Genomic DNA, 21,388 nt, shown 5'->3' on the forward strand with positions numbered 1-21,388 from the left:
CGGTGTCCTCAAGCTCCCGCTGCTTGACTAACGTCTGGCTGCCATTCTGGGAGAACCACACCCGGCACGACGCCGGGCTGTCTCTGGGGTCCTGGCCTCCTTCCAAGAGCCCCCCACGCCTGGCCTACCCCTTGGTGAACAGTAGCAGTGCTATCAGCCCTGCGTTCAGAGACCGGGGCCTGTTGCACCCGGTCAGCTCTCATGACGGTGCTGTTGCAACATCTCCCAAAGCCATGTGGCCAGGGGATGCGGCACGGACACAGGGCCTGGCTGGCTGAGTGCGCTGCCCCGAGGTCTCCAAATGGTCACATCCGTCTCATTTCCTGACCACACAGGGAAGCGGTCAATTTTCTTGTCACATAATGACCAAGAACTAAATGGGAAAAAAAGCTTCAAAGAATGAAAAGGAGTTGGATGTTTATTTTACGTCTGCCTCTTGACAATAAAGCGTCTCCGGGGGCGATCGTGTCTGCAAAGGCCGCCCACACGCTCCGATGGCTATTACATCCTTTGGACTGGGCGGCCTTCTTTCTGACACCGCCTGGCCTGGCCTGTGACTTTCCGGGGGCACTGAGCGGGTGCATGGCGGGGCAGGGGTTGGGGTGAGGGGCCCGCGTCCCAGGGAGTTCTGTTCCTGCAGCAATAGGAATGCGGCTCCTTAGTAAGATGAGGATGTGTTCGGAGAGAGGGGCTGCCCGCCTACCTGGGGATGTTCTCATCGACGGTGGCCCATCCGTAGAGGAACACGATGATCCCGACCATGGAGGCGGGGATGAGCATCTGGGTGTAGACGCCCAGCCAGGCGAAGTACAGGCCAATCTTCTCCCCAAAATACTTCCTGCACCGCAGGGCAAAGCCAAACAGAGACACGCTCTCAATCCACATCAGGGGGAATAAATTACACCGTACCCCCTCCCCCCGAGCGAGGAGCAGCTCATCGGGGGGCCCCTGATTCTCTCAACCAAAGAAGCAGAGACTGGGGGCCCCCGAGCCAGGTCAGGTTTGGGGTGCTCTCTGCTTTCCCTATGCCAGCACTTCTCTACTGTGCCCCGAAGGTGGGCACATTTCCACCTGTGATGCCCACGCTGAAGGACACGATGTCGCCCGGAGGCTGTCAGCTCTGTTCCAGCCCCGTTCAGCCCAAGAACAGGAAAAAACTCCAGCCCCGAGGCACCAAGAGAACCAGTCACGCTGTGTGTTAAGCGTCTCTGGCTCCTTGATGGGCTGAGCGCTGGTCTACGTGGCCCAATTGCCTGATCTGTTCGCGCCTTCCTGCCCCGGGATGGAGGTCCCCTCAGGAGAGGACGCATTGCCCAGAGGGGCAATTCTTACACATTCCCAGGCAGCTCTTTCCTTCCTTTCAACACAGAAAGAAATCACACCAGATGCCTGGCTGGGTCAAGCTGGACGGTGAATTTAGGGGGAGACAGTGAATATGACAGATAAGAGCCCGTCCTGCAGTGAATTTGAATAAACTGCTATGTAAGGCTCAGCCAGGCTCCCATCCTGCTGGGAGACCTTGGCTTTCCTACACAAACTCTTCAAGTTCAAACAGGCCCCCGTGCACTGCACACTCAGCACAGTCGAAATGCACAGGGACATCTATCCCATCAGGCCTGCTCCCAGCGTCCCCTCTCACCTGACCAGGTCGATGGGCTGGTACTTGTAGAAGACCCCGTAACTCGCCCACTCTTCGTACAGGAGCTGGGAGAGAGGAAGTGGTGAAGGGCTGGGGAAAATGTAGCGCTCCCAGGTTGCTCCCCAGAACACAGAGCTGCTGGGCCCCCGCTGGACTGAGGGGTCTGCTCACAGCTACGTCATTCATTCATTCAACAAACATGTACAGAGGGTCAGCCCTGTGCTGGGTACCGTGGTGGATGCTGAGTTCTGAGCTGAGCACGGCAGACACGGCCCTGAGCCCTGGAGTTCCCGTTCTGGTCAGGGAGACGGACACGAGAAAACGGGTCAAAACTTTCAGCTCTGGTAAGGGCCTTGAAGAAGCCATGGGTGGTGGCGGGCTCTCCAAGGAGGAATAGGCTTATTTTTTTTTTTTTTGCGGTACGCGGGCCTCTCACTGTTGTGGCCCCTCCCGCTGCGGAGCACAGGCTCCGGACGCGCAGGCTCAGCGGCCATGGCTCACGGGCCCAGCCGCTCCGCGGCATGTGGGATCCTCCCGGACCGGGGCACGAACCCGTGTCCCCTGCATCGGCAGGCGGACCCTCAACCACTGCACCACCAGGGAAGCCCTAGACTTATGTTTTTAGGTGACAGTGGGGATGGGAAAGAAACTTCTGGCATCATTATAGAGTCCTCACTGCTCACGATTTGATCTGGAATTGATCTCAAATGGCTGTCAGACACCTCACTTTCTTTGTAAAAAGACAGACCCACCAGGCTTTGCAGCAGAGAAATACCAGTGGTGCGATTTTTAAAAGTCTCACGGGACGCAAAGAGAGCCCGATGTGTGTCTCCTGAGATGGGCTGTCTGGTGAACACAGCTTAGTGAAATAAATGAAATCTACACACTCCATCATGCCCCAGGCTCTGGGCAGGATGGCAACGGGCTTGGCGATTGGAAGCCTTGTATGCACGCATGGGTATACGGTGTCCTCGGGAAGACGCTGGGTTAGGACTGCTGGTTTTGATAAAGAAATCCCATGCATGTGGGTAATTAATGCTTTACCAACCTTAACTCAAAGCCTACGGTGACACTGCTGGCTGGAGGGGAGCTGGGCCCCAGCTGGGAACCCAGGGCCTCGGCTGCCCATCTCTGCTGGCAGGAAGCAGGGGTGGGGGACGCCTGTGAGAACTCACCATGGGCCCCAGGTCTCTCCTGTACACCGAAGCTTGGCTTGCATCCTGTTTCCTTTTCTTAATATTTGGACTTAAAAACTTGGGGGTCTCCTATATACAGATTCTGCTGTGGCCCCTGAACACAGCCTTTTATATCATCGCCCAAAATACTCTAGACTATGGACTGAATGTGTCCCCCCAGGTTCACAGGTTGAAGCCTTAGCCCCCAACATGACTGTATTTGGAGGCTGCGTCTTTCCAGAAATAATTAAGGTTAAATGAGGTCATGAGAGCAGGGTTTTGACCTGACAGGACTGGTGTCCTTAGAAGAAGAGGAAGAGACATCAGAGCTTTCTTTTCTCACATGCACACACGGAGGAAAGGCCGTGTGAGGACACAGTGAGAAGACGGCTGTCCGCAAGCCAGGAAGAGAGCCTGCACCAGAACCCAACCCTGCCGGCACCTTGATCTGGGGCTTCCAGCCTCCAGAACTGTGAGACATAAATGTCTTCTGTTTAAGTCTGGTGTTTTGTCATAGCAGCCTAAGCTAATATTACATTCTCCCCACTGACTTGGAAGATCCAGAGCTGATGGGATGGATTTCTATGCACAAAGATGCCTTCAACCGAGTCTCTGAAAATTAAAAATGTCTAAGAGGCTCACGGGGACGGGGTCAGCTTCCACAGACCAGAGAGTCAGGGGTCCCTAGAAATGACCTTCTAGCAAACGTTTCCATTTCTTCTCTCCTTCTGCAGCTCTGAAAATAATACTCAGGAGAACAGAGGTGCTGTGTTTCATCAAAAGTCAGCACACAGGGACAAAGTAAGTAGGGAGGAAAAAACAGGGAGGAAAATAACATAGAGAAGCTAAAGGCCTTCTTAATAAATGATGAGCGAACCTTGCTGTCAAAATCCTGGGTTTTGCCTGTTCTGATCCTTATAAGAGGAGCTTTCTTTAGATTTTAAGTCTCTCTGTAAGTGGCACAAGCGGGATGTGTTCAGCATGATTCCGAGTTCTGAAAGACTTAATGGCAAGTCTGGCTGCTGGTGGGGGAGCCTCTGTAGCTTCTGGGTAAGGAACTGGGATGCCCAGGGCCTCCCCCCATCTCAGAGGAGAAGGGGTCCAGGAATTGGAGCCGTGCTGCCCTGCTAGGACGGTGGCTCTGCTGGGTCTGGAGTCGGTGTCCCGGGCAGCGTCCCGAGTGGGTGATCTGAGCCCCGCTGGGCATCCAGGGCAGACTCCCTCCCCTCTGAGCTCCATCACCTCCTTGATACTGAAGGAGTCTGTCCTTCCTCCCAGGTCACGGAGTGGACGCAGATGGGCTCATGCTTTGTGAAGCGAAGTGCTGGGGGCTTGTTATGTGCCATGTGTCTGATTACGCAGAAAAGGAGGAAAATCCTCTACAGTTTCACTCTCTAAAGGAGAGGCCTGGGCCAGCAAACTCTGATGAGATTGTGCAGCACCTCTGGAAAAGCAAAGCGCCGTCACCAGTCACCAACCGGGCAGCTTCCTCCCCTCAGCTGAATGGATAAAGAAGACGTGGCACATGTATACAATGGAACACTACTCGGCCATGAAAAGAAACGAAATTGAGCTATTTGTAACGAGGTGGATGGACCTAGAGTCTGTCATACAGAGTGAAGTCGGAAAGAGAAAGACAAATACCATATGCTAACACATATATATGGAATTTAAGAAAAAAAAATGTCACGAAGAACCTAGGGGTAAGACAGGAATAAAGACACAGACCTACTGGAGAACGGACTTGAGGATGTGGGGAGGGGGAAGGGTGAGCTGTGACAAAGCGAGAGAGCGGCATGGACATATATACACTACCAAACGTAAGGTAGATAGCTAGTGGGAAGCAGCCGCATAGCACAGGGAGATCAGCTTGGTGCTTTGTGACCACCTAGAGGGGTGGGATAGGGAGGGTGGGAGGGAGGGAGACGCAAGAGAGAGGAGATATGGGGATATATATATAACTGATTCACTTTGTTATAAAGCAGAAACTAACACACCATTGTAAAGCAATTATACTCCAATAAAGATTAAAAAAAAGAAAAAAGAAAGTCAGCTGAAATTTACACCATAGACCAGCTGGGGGAGCATCAGAGCAGCGAGATGGGAGGCAGGGAGGGAGTGGGGAGGAATGAGGGCAGAGACCCTGGGATGGAAAGGGAGGGAGTGGAGATTGCCGCGGGGGAGGGGAGGCACGGACAGACGCTCTGGAAGGCTTGTCCTCGTCATGCTGGTCACCCTGTTCCCGGGCCTCCCCGCTGGGACTGGCCACAGCAGGCAAAAGCCACCATCCCCTGAGAGATGTGGCAGATGGGGCACACTCCAGCTTTCTACATAAACCACTTTACCTCGGTGGGCTTTTCTTCCTGCCAGGAAGAGAACGTCAATCACCCTGTAGCTGTCAGCGTAAGGAAACGAAGCATCAGATTTCCCGGCTACGGTTGGCAGAACTCTGGGGGCCCCTCAGTCTGTGAGCAGGTGGGAGGTGTCGGGGGCCCTGGGGCAGGTCAGCTGGGCACCGGTGGCTCTGGTCACTGTGACCCTGGGAGCCTTCCAGCACCTGGACCTCAGAGGGATCCTGGTTCCCTCCACCAGCATCTCTCCTGCCCAGATCTCCCACCTGGGCCCATGTGGCTGGGCAGGTCCATCACAGCGCTGACGCTGTCCTTAATTACTGTGTATGTACTCAACCCTTGCTGTCTCCCCCTAGGACGGAGGCCAGGTTTGTCTGGTCTGTGTCTTCCCCAGCTTCTCAAACAGGCCAGATAACAGGTTTCCAGTAAGTAATTGTTGAATGAATGAATGAATGAATGAATGCTGGGCCAGGGTCCCGTGGCTCTCAGTGCAGTATAGGAATGAGGCCACCTCAATCCACACCTGGAGTAACCCTCCCGCCCCCCAATCCTGGAGGAAGGAGCGCTTGGCCCCAAGGCCCCGAGCGTTTGTGGCCCGAAGATCAGGCCAATAGCTGTGGCCTTGCTCAGCCCTGGCCCAGGCCTGCCTCTGCTGAAATATCTCTACCGTGCTCCTGCTCTGCCAGCTCAGCACAGGACCAGGGCCTTGCTTGGCTACGTCCCCCCTTCTGTCCTCGGGCACTTGGGGCTCCTGCCACTGACGGGATGCCACAGATATTGTCATTGTGAAAGCAAAATACTCAGAACCAGATCACTTTAGATGCAGCGACCACGGGAGAAAGAGTTCTCTGAGTTAGGACACAAACACGTATCTGGGGCATTTCCCCTTCCTCCCTTCCTTCTTTCCTTCCTTCCATCCACCCACCACTACTCATCATCCAGCCATCCCTCCCTCCATCCATCCATCCACCCGTCCATCTATCTGTCAGTCCATCTGTCCACCCATCCACCCACCCATCCGTCCATCCACTCGTCCAATTCTCCCTGATCATGGACCAGTCTTTGTATTCATGGCTGGGACATAACGTTAAGTGAGGAGAGCGGGATGGAAAGTGGGCCGCATTCCAGGCACAGAGCTTTTGGGTCTGGATAAACCTGGAGCTGTCTGCTGGGCCGGCACACTATGGTGCCCAGTAAATCGTTCCTGAGTAATAACTGAATGAGACAGTCTTGGCACTGACGCGACCATCGGCCAAGTTGTCTTTAGATTAGAAAGGCGGCAGTGCGGCTGCAGCATGGGGAAGAGGGTGGGAGATTAGGGCGGAGGGGCCTGGGCCCTGGAGGCTGAACGGCCAGAAGAGGGTCTCTGTGGAGGAAGGGCATCAGGCAGTGGCAGAGGGCTGCAGAGGGACGAAGGGGGCTGGGCTCTGAGGCCGGGCTTGGTGCAGGGCAGGCCCGTGGACGGGATGGAGGAGATCTGCAAGTCACGGGCTCTCAGACGAATGCCAGATGTTACACTAAAAATAACCAAATATGTAATTTTTGTGCTAAATCAGATAGCATCTTCAGCTGGATTCCCGGGCGGGCGGGCGGGCGAGTTGTATCAAGTACCGGAGGCTTAAAAACACATATGGGGGGCTGGAGGGAGGTGGGAACAGAGCATTCCACACGCAGAGTCTCCCGGGCCTTGCAATTTGGGACAAGGCCTCCATTGTGAGGTTCTCAGGGAAACGTCCCTACCCGGCACCTGGGAAGGATCCGTTCTTGGGGAGCAAGAGATGGGACAAAGGGGGCTGAAAGGAACGCAGAGCCCAGGGAGGGCGGCTCCCTGAGGTGAGGGAGGGCAGGGCTTGTTGGGGAGCTGGGATAGGCTCATGTGGAGGCAGGGAGGCTGGGATCCGGGTGTGGGCACGCGAGGGAAGGAGAACTGGCTGTGGTGGCGCGGATGTGGGGTGGGTGCAGGACCAGAGCTTCCTGAGAGCCTGGGTGGGTGGAATTAGGGAGAACCATTGAAGAATAAAGGATCAGTAGACATTTCCCACAGTGTGTCTCATGGGACACCAGCTCCATAACTTTCCCATTAAAAAGGGTTCCAGGTCAAGTGAGTTTGAGAAACTAGCTTGACCACCATGCATCGTGTTCCCGCGTGCTGCTGGGGGCTGGTGCACTCCAGGTGCTGGCCCCGTGGCTCCCAGAGTTATTCTCCCGGAAGCCAGGCAGGATTAGGCCAAAGGTCGGCAAAGAGCCCTGGAGGTTCTGACCGATCCAGTGAGACATGGGTTTGAAGCTGCCCAGGTCAGTGCAGGAAGGAAGGGCAGGCGGGGGGCACGTCCCTTCCCTTCACACGCTCAACCTGCCAAGGATGCTTTTGAGAATCAGAGGGGAAAACAGTCCAACGAGGTGAGTTCACCAACCTTCTCGCTCAGATGTGGGGCTGCAGTGCCGTGACCACCGACCCCTGTCCCCTGCTGGCCCCCAGACCCCCAGACCCCAAGGAGCGGTCTCCCGGCTCTGTAGCACATACCTTCCTGTCGTTGAACTCCACGTTCTCCCCTTCGTAGTCTCCCTGTAAAGAGAGAAAGGTGTCTTACTGTCCTGTAACCTTTCCAGACATGCACTCCAGCTGCCCCCACTACGCAGGTGAGCTAGTCCCAGGACAGAACTTCACACAGTGCGGAAGGGCGCCCAGGCTCCCTCCTCCTAGGATAAAAAGTGTCCCGGGAAAGCCCGAAGCGCCTTCCCCTCGACACAGAGACGACGTCCAGGATGGGAATGCGGTCAGGTCCTTGGAACTGGTGACACAGAGGAAAGGGGGCTTCAGGGGCTGGAGGGATTGTCAACAGGGTGAACGTGCATCCCACTCTGCCAGGAGGGTCCTGGAGTCTCATCCCAGGCCCCACTAGGGTGGTGCCCCCTTTCCTCTCATGTGTCCCAGGAGGGACCATGAGTTAGATGATCCCAGTGCATACAGATCGGTGAGTCCAATGCTTCCATTCTACAGATGGGAACACCGAGGCTCAGAGGAGCAAACTGACATTCCTGGGAGAGACAGAAAAATCCGGTCAGACCTGGGACTTGGATCCAGGCCTCCAAATCCAATGGAAGAGAAGGAGTGTCTAAAGGTCGAAAGCTAGCCCAGTATTCCAACGGGTGACACTGATGACTAGAAGCCTGGCCAACCGGTCCTGAGGACTGCCGGGCAGATAAAGCTCTGAGGGCTCTGGGAGGTCTGCCTGGTGCCCGCTCCTCTCACCAGCTCCTTCCGTGACCCCCTTTCCAGCCCCGCCAGCCCCCTCCAGGCAGGGAGAACTTGACCACCAGGTGGGCAACCGATTCCTGTGGTCTTTGCATGAAGATGCTCTGGGAGCAGTTTAACCAAATTCCCCCCCGGGTCTTCAGGGGCCCTCTCCACCCAACCCAACCTATCCCCTTCCCAGAGTTTTCCCTCTTGTCTAAGATGGGCCCACGATTCCAGCAGCACCTCATCTCTGTAGAGGTCAGCTAGCCGGTGACCTTGAAGGAGTCAGATGCCAACCAGGAAGGAAGCCAAACAGCCACCCAGCAGTGGCTGAAACGCCAAGTCCTTCTCTGGATTCGAATGCTGGTTATGGAGTAGAAGGCTCTTCCCCTATGTGCCGTCCTAACAGGCTGCTGTCTGCTTGGCAATGACCCCGGCCCCTGGCCTGGTAGACGCTCTCGTTGAATGAATGAATGAGTGAGTGAACGCAGCAAGCAAGGCCCTGGAGAGGGTGGGATGCTCTGGGCCACGCACTGAGATGTGACCAGGACAGCTCAGGGGTGAGAGGCAGATGGTGAGAAGCGTACACGCGCGGAAGGGGCCTGCTGCCTGCCAGAGGCCAGGTGCAGCCTCGCAACAGCCGGCCTCCTCTGTTTAAGGCGTGGGGTCCACAGGGCCAGCTTCAGAGGATTTATCTCCCCAGATATTTGAACAGCAGCTTTGGTACTTAACGGGGTGTGTGTCCATCAGCTGTGCGGAAAATTCATGGATGTAAGATCTCATATTCCCTCGAGATGACCGAGATAGATCCATCATCCCGCTGGAAAGAGCCGTGGAAGCAGAGCCAGAGGATCTGGGCTCCGCTCCTCGGCTGTGTACGCGTGGGCAAGTTGCTTGCGCAGCCGCAGCCTCAGTTTCCCCGTCTGTAAAGTGGGAACAAACCCCACGCGGCGGGCTTCCCTACTGCTGTGTAAGGGACAAAGACGATGGTGTGCAAGGAGTTTCTAACATGAGGACCTTGGAGGTGCTTTTTGGGCGCTCAGGGGAAGTCTTGGACTCATCGGTTTAAACTGCTGCTAGAATTGATTCCTGAGACAAAGGTGGCAGCGAAGCCTGAGAAAAGGGGTGTGTCGGCCTCCGGGGGAGGACGCAGGGGTGGTGCGGCCAGGGCTGGCTTCTGGCCCCAGCTCCTCCACAGGGGCTGTGTGAACTTGGGCGAGTCACTAAAGCTCTCTGAGCCTCCGTGTTTGCCCCGGATTAAAGGAGATAAAGCTCCTGCTAGACACAGTTCTTTGCATACAGTAGGTGCTCAGAAATGTGGACCTTTCCCCTTTCCCTTTCAAGACTTAAAGGGCTGAATCCAACAGGCAGGGAGGCCCTGAAACGTTTCGGCTTCTGTCCCTGACATCTTGGCAGGAGTGACAGCTCAAAGGCCAAGTAGGGCTGAGCAAACCTGAGCGGCACAGATGGGACGGAGGAGCGAGGCGCCTTCCAGGGAGAAGCCGGAAGCGCCCGCCGGGACCTGCGGGGTCTGAGTCCTCCCTCGAAGCATTCATCCCGCAACAGGCCAATCACCAAGACACCTGGACTTAACCCCGCGCTGCATTTATTGAGCGCCTACTAGATGCAGAGGCTTCCACGAGATGCAGTGTAATGAACGGCGGCCCAACAGTGTTGTCTTTGTGGGACAGGGAGCATGGAGGTCCAGAGGGGAAGACTCAACCGTGCCGGGGAGGCGGGGAAAGGAAGGCTCCATGGGGGTGCTTTGTTGGCCCTGGGGAGGGGTCGTCCAGGCAGAGGAGGAGGGAAGAGCACTGCAGACAGAAGGAACAGCATGAACGGAGGCACAGAGGTGGGAAAACGGGACCAGTCGAGCCCACATCCTTACAGTGAGTGACGGGGGACTGCGGCAGGTCGTCTGAGCATCCTTCCCTCTGAGGCTACGGTCCGGGTGGACAGCCCTTTGCTGTCCGGCCCCACCCCCCGTTCGTCCAGCGTCTTACTGAAAGCCCTTCTGTTTCTGAATTCCTGCTAACACCCTCTGCAGCCCTGGCAACTGGACAGGGCAGGTATTATTTCTAACTTGCAGATGGGGGCACTGGGGCTCAGAGAGGACAGGGGCTGCCTCTGCTCGAGGTCACAGAGGCGTGAGCGGCCAGGACTAGAATCTGGGTCCCCGGGCCCCCATGCCTGTCCTCTCTCTCTCCTAGCCTTTGCAGTAACGCACATTTGGAAAGTTCCAGAGATCCTCTGTCCGGAGTTCCCACACTGCTCAGGCCCCATGGCCCATCCCCAGTGCCCTGTTGAACTCTAGTCCTTGTTTCCATAGAGACAATAAGAAGAGAATCTTCTCTCTCTCTATCCCAAGCCAAGACAACGCGGCCGTGGCCACAGGCTATATTTGTCAGGGGGATACCAGTGGGATTTGGAGATTCGGCTCAGGAAACTGGCCACTTGCTCTGCAGAAATAGATACAAAACAGAGCTCTCTGGTCATTCTGCCAGAGCCCGGGTGGGGTGGGGTGGGGTAGGGGAGACGGAGCCAGGGAAACTTCTTGTGGACCAGCTGGCCGTGAAGTTCAGATATGGCCGTGCAGAGTTTCTGCCACAAGTGCCCCTGTCTTGGTGGAATGATTCAGTAAGCATAGATGGCCTGTGTGTGACTCTGGTCCCCACCTGGGGAACCAGGAAAGGCCGGGAGCGGCTGACATTCACAGGAGCGCCAAAGCAGGAAGCCTCGACCACAGGATAACGAGAGCTCCCTCGGGGTTTGGAGAATCAAATGACGCGCAGAGATGAACTATGTTTGTCAAGGTTACTTACATCGTGCAGTGGGTAGGCTGCCGAGTAAACGCCATTGGCCAGCAGGCTCGTGATGCCTTGAAAACAAAGGCAGAGAGAGGATTACGGACCAGGCCGGTCTCCAACGGCTCCGTGTTCAATCAGAGCGGTCCCAGGGCTGTCTCAATCACCGAGAATTTTCTCAAAGCGAGCCACACCTGGTTGCACAGAGCCCGACCACCTTTCTGGGGTTTCCTCCCCGGGTTCGACTAGGAGATGATAAAAACATGCTCTATTGGCAGAATTAGGAAGACACAGAGGAAACCCCGAGAGGAAGTTACATCTGGGAGGAAGGAGGTACCCCCAAACCTGCGATTCACCAGCTACCCCCGCCTGCTGGAGGGCAAACCTGCAGGTGAGGAAGGGGGATTGTAAGTGGTTAGAAAAGCTGAATCATGAGAAAAATATGGATGGAAAAATTGATGGTGTCAGAAAACACACATACAATTTGGAATTAGATTTTAGGTTGATTGGAAAAGCCAGAGAGGAGGCCTGCGTGCCCCACGCGGGGGCAGAGGCACTTACCGTATTTACCACATTTTCGCCTTTTACTTAAAAGGGCAGAGTCCTTCTTTCTTCCCTCTCCTTGCCCTGTTTACACATCCGGCTATTAGTTACATGCAAAAGGGCCTGAAAGGATCAAAGCTGCATTTGGGGGCAAAGCGCTCACTCACAGTCCGGCACTCCTGGGGGCAGGGGAACGATGGCCGGGCCCCTTGTTTGCTGCCTGAAGCCCCGCGCTGGGAGCAGGATAAAAATAACCACACCTGCACCTCCTAGAATCCAGAGGTGTGGGCTCGGGCACCCAGCCCCAGAAGACAGCGTCGTGAGGGGGTAAGGCAGAGCCCGGCCACGCATGGGTCTGGGGCTTCCCAGAGATCTGACCTTGCTTCACACACATCCTTGGGGGCCAGGGCTGCCCAGGAGCTGCCACGAAGCCCTTTGCTGGTCACAGAACCCTCTGCCTGGATGAAGAGGCTTTCTAGGTGGTAAGGGGGTCAGATTTTTCAGTGGCCTGGCCAGCCCACTCTTGACTACTCTGCTGTGACACTGGTGGGAAAGGCACTCCCTGAAATCCACTTAAAAATAGACCATCTCCCCAGCTAGTGATCTGGAATGGTCAGGGCACCTAGGAACACTTAGAAATCCAAACCGGAACCAGGTGGGAGCTCGTGGCCAAAGCCCCATGAGTGGAAAGTTCAGCTGCAGTAAAAAATGAACAAGGGGCCGGACTCAGGTTCACTGGGCCCCCCCACTGCCCCTCGAATGCTCTCAACACCGTGCTGCCACAGGTGCGCCCTCTACCCGGAAGCCTCACCCCTCCAATGTCATCTCATCAGAAGGACCTCTGATCACTGGTTCTACATCCCCCATCACTCCCCATCTCCCTCAGCCTGCAAGACTGTCTTCTGGTTTACCTTGTCAGCTCTCATCTGTTTCCATCCTCCGGAATGGAAGCTCCCTGAGGGTAGGGACCTTCCTGGCACAGAGGCTGGTGGGGGACCGAACCCATCTATGAATCTGGAGGTCAGGAGGGCTCTCAGACAAGGCCAGTGTGAAATGGGGTGCAGAGAAGGCCCCCCCATCTCTCTGTTTCATCACTGGCTCTGGGAACCAGCGCTGCCAGGGAACTGGCCACAGCATGGCCCGGGGCGGGGATCAGCTCAGCTGAGAAGGGCCAGACCCTGGACTCTCTGCAAACCTTCACAGCGACCGCACGAGTCTCCACCAGAAGGGACCCCACAGGGGCGCTAAAGGGAGACTGACTTCTGAGATGCATCGCTGGGACTAGACCCATGCTTCTCCCCACTTCTGGTGGCTGGGGCCCCCCTGGAGGACCTTGCTCCATCGGGGACAGTTTTCCTGGCCTCCTCTCGACTCCTGAGAGTGTGTCCCCCGCCACGACTTAGTACACGGGCTTAGAAATTTCAGGCCCAGAGGGTGGGCCCGTGACTGACCACTGGGCAGCCTGGCTGAGCATGGAGGTGTCATCCCCCCCCCCCCCCCCCCCCCCGCTGCATCCTGGGCCTGCCCCAGACTTCAGCTGCGAGCATCTGAGTCCTCCTGTACTTCGCTTCCTTCCCTCCCGGGAAGCCCATAGGCGGGGCATCTCTCCTGAACCACAGGCTCGGAGCTTCAGATGCTTCCAGAGCACGAAGGATTGTGCCGTGAGCTCCGCTCTCAGCGGGGCATAAAGCGGCTCAACAGGAAGGGGGGAAAGACCGGGAAAAGGCATCGCTTTGCCCTGAAACGTTTTGCAAACGTTTAGCAAACTCAGCCTGCAGCGGTGGGCAAGGGACCTACATGGCGGGGCGCGGGGCGGGGGGGATGGTTCCCTCTGCACGCTTTAATCGAGAAGGTTTTGCACCTGTGGTTGAGGTGGTCTGTAAACCGGTACCCGAGGAGCCCAGCGGGGCCAGTTTTGCGGCAGGTTCCGCCTAAGGGCACACGTCGAGGGGCACCCCTTCCAGCAAGGCCACGGCCCGGGTGGGGCACCTTCTAGACTGTGCGTGTGTCTGGCTGCTGCCCCGGCTGGAACCCTAACTACCTCCCCCTGGACTGTGAAGGTCAAGAGAGGGTCAGAACCCCTTGGTCACCCTCCAGTTTCCAGCAGCCAGGATTTACCGCCTCTGCGCTGAGAGGCTCCACAGGCCGCCACAGATGCCTCAAGCCAGAGAGGAGGATCCTTTCGTGCTTAAAAGGGTCGTAAAACCGCCCCTTGGTCCTGGAACGGCCCTCCTGCCTGAGACTGTTACACCAGCCTTAAATCAAAGCCCTCTAAAAATCCCCAGGCCGCCACCCGCCTCCCACGGAGAAGATGGAGCGGCAAGATTACGCCGCGAGCGGAGCGCTGAGCTCGAGCCCCAGGCACGCCCTTACCCATGCTGTACTTGGCTTTGGTACACGTCGTTCTCTTCAGGATTTCGTAGACCTGTTGTGGAGACAAGGGGGGGACCAGAGCGACACCATCACGGGTCACCGGGAAGGGAGGTGGTGACCGTCACCAGCGCCAGCCTCCTGCGTGCCCCAAGGATGCGGTCGGGATGGGCGTTCTTGGGGACAAGGTCACCTCAGAGGGCCCACGCTGCGCTTGGGCGCAGGAGTACGGGGGTCCTGTGCCCTCTGCTGGTGGGTTTCCGCCCCTTTTGGCTGAGAGGTGAGCTGGAATGCAGAGGCATGAGGACTCCGCTGATACGACCACTCTCGGGTGTGGCCCTGAATGTTCTAGAACCCTGTGCCCCTTTTACGAACAAAACACTTCACTTCTCCGCCTCAGGAGCCCCGGCTTGGGGGTCTGCCTACCTGGGTCTGCGTCCTTGTAGCCGTGTGGTCTTGCGCTAACTACCTCGTGCCCCGTGCCTCAGTTTCTCCACCCACAAAATGGGGTGAAAAGAATTGGCCCTGTGCCATAGACACGTGGGTCAGGGCACTCTAACCCCTCGAGACTCCCCCGAGGTCCCACCCTCCGGTTCCCCCCAGGCCCTGGGCCATCTGACCTTCTCTCCTCCCCTCCGTCCGCCCAGCCCTGTCCCAGCAGCCTGGCCTCCTGGCTGCCCCCCTCACTCGCCAACCCTCTCCTGAGGCCACAGGGCCTTCACCACGGCTGTTTCTTTTGCCAGAAGTGCTTCTCCCCTGAGAGCTAAATGGCTACAGAGCCACCTTAACAAACAGGTCACTGGGCAGCCACCGTCCCTGTTGCTCTGCCTTCTAACTTTGCTCTCTCTCTCTTTATTTTTTTGGCCGCCCCACTCGGCTTGAAGGATCTCAGTTCCCTGACCAGGGATGAACATGGGCCCTGGCGGTGAAAGCGCCCAGTCCTATAACCACTGGACCTCCAGGCAGTTCCCTAACTCTGCTCTCTTGTCCCGGATTACTCCACCCCTGCCATGTGCCTGTTGCCTCCCTCACCTCCTGCCCATCTTGGGCAGACACCACGTGCTCAGTAACTGACTGATGAATGAGTGAATGGATGGATGACCCAGTTAGCTGGCTCTCTCCCTGGCATCTCTTGCATCTAATCAGTGGCCTCATCCTGACCTTGCTGATTCTCCCATAACCACCTCCTCCCTTCCACGTGCAGCCACAGCCCCCCTTCACAACCACTCCTGTGATCCCACACCCACCCTCCATCTGCCCTTCCACGACTGGCCACTGGCAGTGATCTTTCTAGGACCTTGCTCCACAACCATCTATGGCTCCCTAGTGCCTACAGGCTGAAAATCCAAGTCCTAAGACCCGCACCTCAGGTCCTTCCCCACTGTTCCTTGCTGATCCTGACTCCTACCCGCCTGCACACTGGGCTGCCCCGATATGCTAGCAGCACAGGGAAGGAGACAGGAGGGACTGTTATATCTTTGTCTAGAAGGATGTTGGGTCTCAAGACCACAGGGTCCAACTAACTAAGGGCAAAGTTTTGAGTCACCAAAGAGTTTCTCTGGAGCATTGGTGTTTTACAAACAGGCCTTCAGGGTCTCTGGGAGAGAGCGCCCCCCACCCCAGAGGTAATCGGAGTCATGGCTCGTTCAGTAACACTTACTGGCTCGGATAGAATTGCCTTCTGTGACTTGGGGATCATGGTCTGAGCTCAATTTTAAAGTGGATTCTCCACGAGAGGGGGCCTAGAGCTTCCATTCACATATGACCCCAACCCCAGGCCACCACCCCGACAGCAAGAGTGAATTTATGGGGACTTCCCTGGCAGTCCAGTGGTTAGGACTCCGCACTTCCACTGCCAGGGGCCCGGGTTCGATCCCTGGTCGGGGAACTAAGATCCCGCAAGCCACATGGTGTGGCCAAAAAAGTAAAATAAAATAAAACAATAAAGTAAAAAAAGTAAAAAAAAAAAAAGAGAATGAATTTACGAATCTGCACCCAGCCCTGTGCTTCCAGGGGCGTCCCGGTGGCTCCAGATCGTGTAAAAACTGGGGCGCACATACATGTGGAAACGCAGCGCGTGCCTCGGTTTCCCCAGCTGGCCATTCCAATTCTCTCCCACCCCAAAATGACAGAGAAAAAGAGAAACCGTCCAGGTTCAACTGCGTCTGGTTCTCCTGAGCGGTCGGTTTCCAAGAGGGAGAACTTACCTCTCCTGGACCACACGTCAGCCTCGAGCTACATCGGCTGCTGACGTTTTTGCATAAACGAGTTCCTCATTGTTTATTATAAATTATGAGACTTAATTGCTAGTTTCATCAGTAACGTGGTCAATAATAAAAACCACAGCAGCGGCTACGTTCCCGGCGCTGCACCCAGGTTACCCTTGGTGTGGGCGCACGGCTGCCCTTTGGGCAGGACACCACCTCGTCCCGTGTGCGAGTCGCGAGGCTGGGAGGGGACACAGGGTTGATGGGACCGGGCTCTGTCTGTCCAGGCAGTGGCCTGAGCCCCCCAGGCCAAGGCAGCCTACACCACTCGCTGTCCTGTGCCTGGGTGCCCGCCCGTCTTGGGATGTGGCTGTGAGGGGCAGTTATCTGCTCAAGGTCAAGCCGCCGCCTCCTGCCAGCCCCGCCCCTCTGCTCGCCAGGCTGGGCTTTCTGGGCCAGGAAGAGAGAGAAGCGGCAGCTTGGCTGAGAGGTTAATACTTGTTCAGACAGAAGTTGGGTCCTGAGCCGTGCACAGCCCAGCTTGGCTGGTGGACAACGTGGCGGCCGATGGATAAACGTTAAACCAATACCTGGAGTAGGGCAGGGCGGCCTGGTCAGATTTCAAGCCACAGTTTGCTCGTCTGGCGAGGCTCTGGAAGTCTACCCAAACCCTCGTCCCTTTGCCTGCACCACCCCATCCCTCCTGCCAGGCCTGCCTGCTCACAAACCCCCAGAGAGGTGGGGACGTACAGATTCCACCGAGGGCAAGTGGCAAGGAGGCTGGAGAGGCGAGCTGGGAACCGCAAAGATGCGGGAACATTTTGAAATAACCCAGCGGGTCTGGAATCCCTCTGCTTCTTCCCTGCTGCTCCACCCCCGCCATCCCCTGGGCCCCTCGCAGCCCGCTGGTTTTATTATTCTAATTATTTCTGTCACAGACAATTAGAGCCCCTTCCACCCAGAGGAGCTCTGCTGAAATGAAATTATCATCCCGTTTCCCGGGGCTACCTTGCTGGGGAGCTATGGATTCCCACGAGGGAGCGATACTTACTATCGTGCTCCGGGTTTTGCTGTCGAAAAAGGAATCCTTGTCAGACAGGTCAAATCTGTTGAAATTTTGGGAACAAAAAGAGACACAGCTCACTGGAGTCAGCGCTCCCGGTTTCCGAGGCCTTGGGGGACCACACTACCCCCGTGAGCGGTGACCGTGAAATCGACGAAGCTCTGTCCGCACGCATTTGGAAGAGTCTGTACATCCTCTCACCCCTCGGGGAGGCTGGGAGACCCCCGTGGGTGGGAAGTGACCCCAGGGGCAACTGTGGTCAGACCTCCCTCGCCAAGGATCCCTCTTCCTTCCAATGACACCCTCGGGGGCAGTTTTAGTCTCTGCTGCAGCACTCCTGGGGTGATCCCACCATCGGACACTTTACTATTTAAGACAGTCTCCCTATATTTTCCAAATGGTTTCCGTCCTGAGGTCCTGGGCCACACAGAGATTTCCTAAGGCTTCCTGAGGGCAGAGGGATGTCTCTGGAACACGTTATTCGATTCCCAACACACTCAGCGTACAGCCGGGGAGGGCGACTCGGGGTTGGGGGTGGCCCAGAGCCTGGAGGTGAGCCAAGCCTGGCAAGGCAGGGGGTGCCAAGGGAGGTGGCCAGGGCCCTGGGGGTCACGGAAAGAGGGCGTCTCCCTCTAATGTGCGGGGGCCCGGGTCCTGGCCCTGGTGGGAGGAGTTGGGCCAGAGCCACTCCCTTCTCTCTTATGTCTTATCCCCTGGAGGATCGGGAAACAGCGAGTAAGGCATGTGGCCCCGGCCCTGTGACTAATGCCCTGGCCAGGGCGGAAGCCCCAGTTCTGAGCAGAGGCTCTTCATGTCTTGTGGGACCAGGGGTGTCCAGGAGCCTCCCATCCCCTAGAGCTCGTCATCCTATCCCCACAGGATTCCCAGACTCCAAGCTTTCTATTCCCACCCCTGCCCTCGCTCCAGCTCTGCCCAGTGAGACCCCACGGAGGCCTGGCAGCTGCCGCTGACCCAGGTGGCTACGCCTCACTGCCCCTCAGTAGCAGGGGAGGAGGGAAGGTTCCAGAATGGGTGCAGCCCTGCCAGGCAGCCGCGCTGGCTGCGAGTCCGGGGCCTCAGGACTCCAGCTGGGGCTGCTTCTCGGTTCCTGGCGCCCAGAGCTCGGCAGCCTTCCGGAGGTGCAGCTAACCAGACCCGACTCCTCGGGACACATCCCAAGAGGGACAGAGCGGGGCGGGGGGAGGGTACCCAGGCCACTGCTTTGGGGCTTTGATCCCAGGCCCAGGCCTTCCCTCACATGGGCTCAAGCTAGTTTTCCCAAGTGTCACCCAGCCGGACAAGACTTGTTGTCCCCTTAACTCCTCAGTTAATAATGACCTTGGAAATTATTTCCAGGGCCTCTTCTGTGCTCAGGAAGCACAAGCTCTTATGCGAATACGCTCCAGGGGCTGAAATCCCCCTTCACTGGGGGTTGGAGAACTCCCTCTGGCCTCAGAGGACCAAGTCCAACACGGGGTGGAATCACCGCACAGTGGGTGGCCCTCGGGAAGGGCAAGCGGGAGGGGGTCCCCACTCACAGGTGCTTCTTCTCCCGGGAGAAGGGATAGGAGAGCCTCTTCGTGGTCTGGGGTCTGTGCTCCGCCACCTTGGGCTGGATGGGGTCCGTCATCTTCTGGAGCACAGAGTTGATCTTTTTCAGGAGGCCACGGGTCTCATTAATGTGATACAGCTGCGGGCGAGGCAGGGAAGGGGGACGCCTGTCATCTGCTGAACCATGACTCTGGGAATCTATTCTGAGACGGGCAGGGAACTAGCCCCCTGCCACAGAGACGGCCCGGCCTGGGAACAGGGGGCGGGGATGGGCCACGATGCCCCCTCCACGTCCGCGTTTCTAGATGAGCCTGAAAGCTCAGAGTTTCGGGAGATCCCAGCCAAAAGGGCAATTCTAGGACATTCCAGAGAACTTCCCCCAGCTTCATTTTTGTTTAAAAAGAGGTAATCCAAAGGATTCTGGAGGCTTTGAGAAGCTGGGAGCTGACTCACTCCCGAGAACAGCTTCGTCCCCCCTGCTTTCCTCCCCAAGGACAAAAGTAAACCCGACGCCTCGCTAAGCTCCTTGGACGCGCTGGCAGACCGCTTCCCAGCCTGAAGCTGTCAGACATTAAGAAGAAAAGCCCCAGCAAGCGAGGAAATGGGATTAAAATGAGTCTGATAAATCAGCTGAAATACTGAAAGTACGAACGGTCAGAGCGGGAAGTTTCACTGTGTTTGTATCTATGAGAAGTTCCCGGGCTCCTGCGGCATCTCTGGGGGAGCGGGTTATACTCTCCGCCCGCAGGACACGGGAGGCCTCCTGCCCTCCCGGGGGTGGGGGGGCTGAAGCTCCCTTGGGCTTTCGTAACAACTCAGACCCTCCTGATGACGTGCTCCTGCCGGGCAGCCCTGAAACGACCCCTGTGGAGTAGGGACGTCACCACTCACCTTCTTCGTCGGCATCTTCAGTTTCAAAAACTCAGCCTCTCTGCACAGCACGTTCCAGGGCGCGTGGATTTTTACAAATCCAACCCCGTGAATTTTCGTCTAGAGAGAGGGGAGAGGTCCTTGGTCAGCGTGGGCAGATGTTTGGGGCTGAAAACCATTTTCACCTTCGGGGACCACAACAGTTTACGGGGCAGCTGCTTCTGCCTGTCACCTCATGGCTCCTCTGACGATGCTTTGAGGCACTGCTAGAATCCCCTCCTCCCAGATGATCGAAGCAAGCTGCGGGGCCGAGAGGGCTCCCCCAGGTCCCAAGGGAATGATAAACGGCCGGGAGGGTGCCTGGAGGGAGGTCCCCGATCCCACAACACCTGGGAAGTTCTCAGAGGGGTAGCCGGGGGGCCTCAGAGACCTTGCACAACTGAGAGCCCAGGCCCTTCGACGGAGTGGGCGTACTCGGTGTCCCTGGGGTGCCCAAGCAGAGATGAGGAGGTGATGGTGAAGACGGTCCCCTCTGGGCATCTCTGTGGGGTCAGGACACACCTCTGTCTGGACCCGGCCACCCTCCGGGTTCCCTGGGTCAGCACTGCCTTTATCCTAATGTGAGAGGACTCGACGTAACGCTGCATTCGAGTCCAGCCCCCCGCCCCCACTAAGCTGCTGTGAACTTGGACAAGTCATTTCTGGTCCAGCGTGTCTGAATGACAGGACTGGGCAGCTGAGGGCCCCTGAGTGCTGCCCCACCAGGAACTGCACAAGCTAAGAGCTTCGAGAACTGACTCCAACGAGCTCTATGGGAAAGGCAGGACCACTGCCCCCCTTTCACGGAGGGGAACACTGAGGCTTGAGAGATTAAGTCACCGCCTAGGTTCCTCAGAAAATTAAACCTAGAGCCACCGAATGATCCAGGCATCCCAGCTCTGGGTAGTTATCCCCAGGAAATGACATCAGCACGTCCACATCAGCACCCCCACGTTCACTCAGCATTACTCACGACAGCCAAGACACAGAAACAACCTAAGCGTCCTTGGACGGATGAATAGATCAAGAGAGTGTAGACATATACAGCGCAGTATTATTCACCCATAAAAAAGAAGGAAATCCTGTCATTTGTGACAACATGGATGAACCTGGAGGACATTCTGCTACGTGAAATGGGTCAGAGAGACAAGCATTGCATGGTATCACTTATATGTAGAATTAAAAAAATGCTGATTTCATAGAAACGGTGTGGAGTAGAACGGTGTTTGCCAGGGGCTGGGTGGGGGGATGAGAATGGGCAGACAGGTCAGAGGGTACCAGCTTTCAGTTATAAGATTAAGTTTCGAGGACCTAATGAACAGCAGGGTGACTCTAGTTACTAATATGGTATCGTATACTTGAAAGGTGTTGAGAGATCAAAGTGTTCTCAGCGCGTGCACGCGTGCGCGTGCGCGCGCACACACACACACACACACACACACACAGAGTTAACTGTGTGAGGTGACGGGTCAGTTAATTACCTCGATCTGGGTAACCATTCCACGGTGTCTATGTAGATCAAGTCATCACAGTGCAGA

The 21,388-nt window shown here is 56.6% G+C and overlaps 1 protein-coding gene across 5 annotated transcripts in view; it reads right to left on the reverse strand.

The window, feature by feature from the left end:
- The window catches only part of ANO1 (anoctamin 1), a 162,304-nt gene that overhangs the window by 48,864 nt on the left and 92,052 nt on the right, over window positions 1-21,388 (reverse strand). For 4 of the 5 annotated variants that reach the window (XM_030833238.2, XM_060302813.2, XM_060302812.1 and 1 more), the window contains exons 4-11: window positions 19,833-19,931; window positions 18,929-19,080; window positions 17,379-17,433; window positions 14,124-14,175; window positions 11,226-11,281; window positions 7,690-7,731; window positions 1,640-1,704; window positions 704-838 (exon numbers count right to left, since the gene is read on the reverse strand). In XM_030833238.2, coding sequence (XP_030689098.2) covers window positions 704-838; window positions 1,640-1,704; window positions 7,690-7,731; window positions 11,226-11,281; window positions 14,124-14,175; window positions 17,379-17,433; window positions 18,929-19,080; window positions 19,833-19,931 — 656 coding nt within the window. Of the gene's footprint in view, window positions 1-703; window positions 839-1,639; window positions 1,705-7,689; window positions 7,732-11,225; window positions 11,282-11,768; window positions 11,835-14,123; window positions 14,176-17,378; window positions 17,434-18,928; window positions 19,081-19,832; window positions 19,932-21,388 lie in introns of all 5 variants that reach the window. The other variant, XM_070046078.1, reaches the window with a different exon arrangement.

This window comes from Globicephala melas, chromosome 8, assembly GCF_963455315.2.
Source record: "Globicephala melas chromosome 8, mGloMel1.2, whole genome shotgun sequence".
Taxonomy (NCBI): Eukaryota; Metazoa; Chordata; class Mammalia; order Artiodactyla; family Delphinidae; genus Globicephala; species Globicephala melas.